The sequence below is a fragment of the Bos grunniens genome, chromosome 4, assembly GCF_055505025.1.
Source record: "Bos grunniens cultivar Pamir isolate PY7600 chromosome 4, Bosgru_T2T1.0, whole genome shotgun sequence".
Lineage (NCBI taxonomy): Eukaryota > Metazoa > Chordata > Mammalia > Artiodactyla > Bovidae > Bos > Bos grunniens.
In genome coordinates, this window is record NC_141168.1 from 99,539,884 (window position 1) to 99,543,887 (window position 4,004).

Below are 4,004 nucleotides of genomic sequence, written 5' to 3' on the forward strand. Positions count from 1 at the left end.
TTAAAGCTCAGAGCACATAAGGATATCGCTTACATTTTCACTGCACAGTGCATTAGGTGGTGTTTATAAAGCTTCTGCTCTTCTCAAAACACTACAAAAATATATGAAAAACCACATCTGTGTTTAGCCAGCAAATAAAACAAATAATTTACAACTGGAATACTTTAGAGACCAGGTATTGTAATTACATCCTCTTGACTGAATTCATCAATTGCTTTCTTCATAAATCCATATACATTATCAAATCATATGCATTTAAGATTAGTCTACATGCCCAAATCTACTATATAAAAGAGTTACTTTAGGTTCTTCAACTGAAAGTGATTCTGACAACAAAATATTTCAACAGCCCTAAGCCCCCAAAAGGTGTTTTAAACCTGACCGTGTAAAAAGATGCATAGCTGTTTCTAAAAAGTAAAAGACTATACACCAAAACATGCTTTGTCAGAAAAACTAACCCATGCACTTGAATATGCCCTAAATACCTTTTTATTATTTGAAGTCAGACCAACTTAAACATCGTCTAGAATTAACATATAGCATTACAGTATTTAATTCCAGAAAATGTCAAGATTCATTTGGCCAAATCTTAAGAAACCAACACTTCCTCCTTGTCCCTGACTGGTTGGACCAATGTGATCAATATAACTGTATATATAATAATCTACTTTAACATTTCCCTTCATTAGCACTTTAGCTTAACATACAAAGCCTTGCATACAATTTCTTTGCAAAGGCTTCCCCCGCCCCCCAAAGATGTAAGCACAAAACACTAGGCAGACAATCTTCAAAGTTTTATTTCACTAACTTCAGGTCAAATTTCCCCAACTGTTTTCTGGTCAATTTTCTATCCTTGCTTCGCTTCCCAAAATGGCAGTACCAGAAGATTTGTGGGGTAGGGAGAAGAGACCATTTTAAGAAGCACTGCATTTACTCATCTTCCAAAAGGCAACAGAGCTGGATATCCGATTGTTCAACGAAACAAAGCTTTAACGGCATCCAGGAAGGCAGGCGGGCAGACCAGGCTGAAGACACTCTTCCATTTGTCAAAACCAGACCAGAGAAAACCCACTCCACACAGACACAAAAGCCATCACCATTCATCTTTTCTTTTTCTGTTGCCGCAACATTTTTCTTCTTTTAATTATCATATCATGTAGTTTCTCAAGTCCTTCCTTCAGTCCATCGCCTATGATTGCACAGGTGGGCTGCAAATGCCAGGGAGTTGACGAGCTCAGTTCACCCATTGCTAACAATTTCTCAATTTCTGAGAGAGACAGTGAGTTCCTCAGGTCTTGTTTGTTAGCAACTATAAGCACAGGGACCCCTTGATTTTCTGATATCCTTGTTATTTTATGAAGTTCAGTTTTAGCTTCTTCCATCCTTTCAACATCAACAGAGTCCACGACAAACACAATGCCATCTGTGCATCTGGTGTATGACTTCCACAGTGGCCTTAACTTCTCCTGACCACCTACATCCCAGAAGTGGAAAGTGACTGTTTTAGAATTTCCCAAGGTTACCTTAATTTTTTCCGTGTTAAATCCTTTGGTAGGCACGGTATTTACAAATTCATTGAACTGCAGCCTGTATAACACGGTTGTCTTTCCTGCACAGTCCAAACCCAGGATAACAATGTGGAAGGACTGAAATGAAGGCAGGCTGGACAGGATAGAAGTCTGGTCTGACAGTCCATTCCCCATTTCCAGTTGCAGAGAAGTGTTCCAAATTGAAAAATGCTTCCTTCTTACTCTTTAAGGACTTCTCTTCCCAGGAGATCCAGTTACCAGACTGCTGAGAGGGAAAATGAATGTTATTCTTGTGAAATAATGTACAACTGTTCTTCTCTCTTCCTGCTAAAATAAGCGACACGAGGAACTTGATAAATAAAAGTTGCCTCAGTAAACAAACCAAATGAGATAAGAATCATACGCAAACCGAGGCGAACGACAGAATAAGCACTGCCACTGAAATTCTTTAACATTCACTGAAATTACAGTAATACGTACTTTACTCCTCTGGGTCCCTAGATGTCAGAGACCTCATACGGAGACAATCTACCAGCAATTGGTCCAAGTCGCAGTAACCACTAAGTGCCTTTTTTTGGCAGAAAATTTTAACACATAATCTGATCTTCAGGATCTAATTCCACAAGCTTAACAGCATACCTAAGGTCACTATTACCTTACGCCCGCCACTCCCTCCCAAAATACAATGTTCTCACCTCCTGAATTGGAGCGTGGGTCCAAATGAGAAAGCATAGGTAGGCTTCTCGACACTGGGGCGGACAAGCACCCCACGTCCGTTCAGCTTAGCTCTGAAGGAAGCTCTGGCGGTTGCAGCACTAGAAACCTTGGTTCCAGACTCGGACCACGCCCACCCCTCACGGCCCACCCCCTAGCCCGAATCCCATTGGTCATCTGCGTCAGCGCGTCCACGCCACGCCCGACCCCCGCGCCCTAATTGGTGAGAGTAACTGCCGTTCCCAGCGCGGCGCAGTCGGGCTCTCCCTCGGACCAAAAGCACCACCTGTTGCCCTCGAGTTAGAAAACAGGGCGCCTGCAGAGGGAGCCGAGCGACCCCTGTAGGGGAAAGAGAGACTCGCCGGCCAGCGAGGCCCCGCCACCCCGCTAGCTCCGCCCGCCCGGGCGCACCTGCAGCTCAGCCCAAGGACGCCGCGCCGAGGTGCTCACATCCGAGGCCCGCGGTCACCGCCGGCATGTTAACTCCCTCTCCTCTGGCCGGAGGGTCCTCCCTACGGCCTCGCGGGTCCCCAGGCTTGAGTGATCCCGACCTGGTGCACCCGCCGGGGAAGGCCCGCTGTCCTCGAAGCACGATCCCCTCGTCTGTTTCCCTCCGCACCCGGCCGGCAGGTCTCCCTCAGCAGGGCGTGGCCACATCAGTTGCCCGTCCCGTGGCGGCTCACCTGACTAAATGTCCTTCTCTCGTCCGGATCCAGCGTGGCTCTCTGCCACTCGGGAGTGCGTTGGTACCAGCGGGAGGGCGCCGGCGAGGCCTGGGCGGTGGCAGGGGACGAGACGCCGCTTCCAGGGGCGCTGGCTCGGCGCCGGGCAGCCCTAACGGTGCTCTGCCGACCGCCCCCGGCGCCTGCCGGGGCCCCGCCCCCTTCCCGTGCTCGCCGGGACGCGGGCCAGTGGGGGGCGCGCCGGAGCCAGGTCTCCTAGCAACGGCAAAACAGGGTCAAGTTCAAACCGACCGGTAGCGGCGGGCGGGTGTGGTAGGGTTTCCGGTCTCAGCCCTGAGAGCTACAGCTGTTTCAGAAGCTTACTGCAGCCGGCCGCTATCTTCGGGTGGGTGCCACCCTGCGCCGCCTAGCCTCAGGGCATCCTATGGCGTCCTCGGGGCGGTGGCCGGTAACTCGGGGTCAGGGATTTCAGAGGACTCCGGACGGGCGGGCCCCTTATGTAACGGGGTGACGTGGACATGCCCCAGTAGCTGCCCGGAGAGTCCTGGGTCAGACTGATGTCTGTAACACATCCTCCTTACGCTGAGCAAATAAATGCTCTCTGCCACGTGATCCTAGCAACATCTCGGTGAGGTGGCGACAGGTAGAAATATGCCAATTTTTACAGACGAGGAAATCCTCTCGTTGTTTCAGGTAATCCAAGGAAAATTAGTAGTGGTCCTGAAATTTATCCGCTAATCACTAAATCCATAATGCTTTCCACTGGATAAGTTTGACTCATTGCAACAGTGTGCTTGACCCATAAATGTGCAAATATTTATTGAACACTTTACAGGCAGTAGGCACAATTCTGTGTGTCTGGGGATAGAATGGTGAGCAAATCAGACCTTGTCTTCGCACTCGTGAAATATTGAAGTCTGTGAGAGAAAAAGCAAGCAACCAAATGTCCGCATGAATAAATGTAATTACAAAACATGATCAATGAAATTCAGAGTACTTATAACAATTAAGGAGGAGTACCGATAAAGATCTGGGAAATCTTTAATGAATAAATATCTTTTTGGAGGAGGCTGTAAGA

At 48.2% G+C, this 4,004-nt stretch overlaps 1 protein-coding gene across 6 annotated transcripts; it reads right to left on the reverse strand.

Annotated features, from left to right (window-relative positions):
• Positions 1–779: 779 nt before the first annotated feature.
• On the reverse strand, positions 780–3,148 carry ARL4A (ARF like GTPase 4A). 6 transcript variants are annotated; one of them, XM_086397600.1, is made up of 2 exons: positions 2,927–3,148; positions 780–1,791 (listed from the first exon to the last, which is right to left on the reverse strand). In XM_086397600.1, the coding sequence occupies exon 2, from the start codon at positions 1,701–1,703 to the stop codon at positions 1,101–1,103; it is 603 nt and encodes a 200-aa protein (XP_086253726.1). In that variant the 5' UTR covers positions 1,704–1,791; positions 2,927–3,148; the 3' UTR covers positions 780–1,100. The 6 variants fall into 6 exon arrangements, with proteins under 6 accessions (XP_086253726.1, XP_086253725.1, XP_086253727.1 ...); XM_086397599.1 differs by having other exon boundaries at positions 780–1,794; XM_086397601.1 differs by having other exon boundaries at positions 780–1,794; positions 2,655–3,148.
• Between the last annotated feature and the right edge of the window lie 856 nt (positions 3,149–4,004).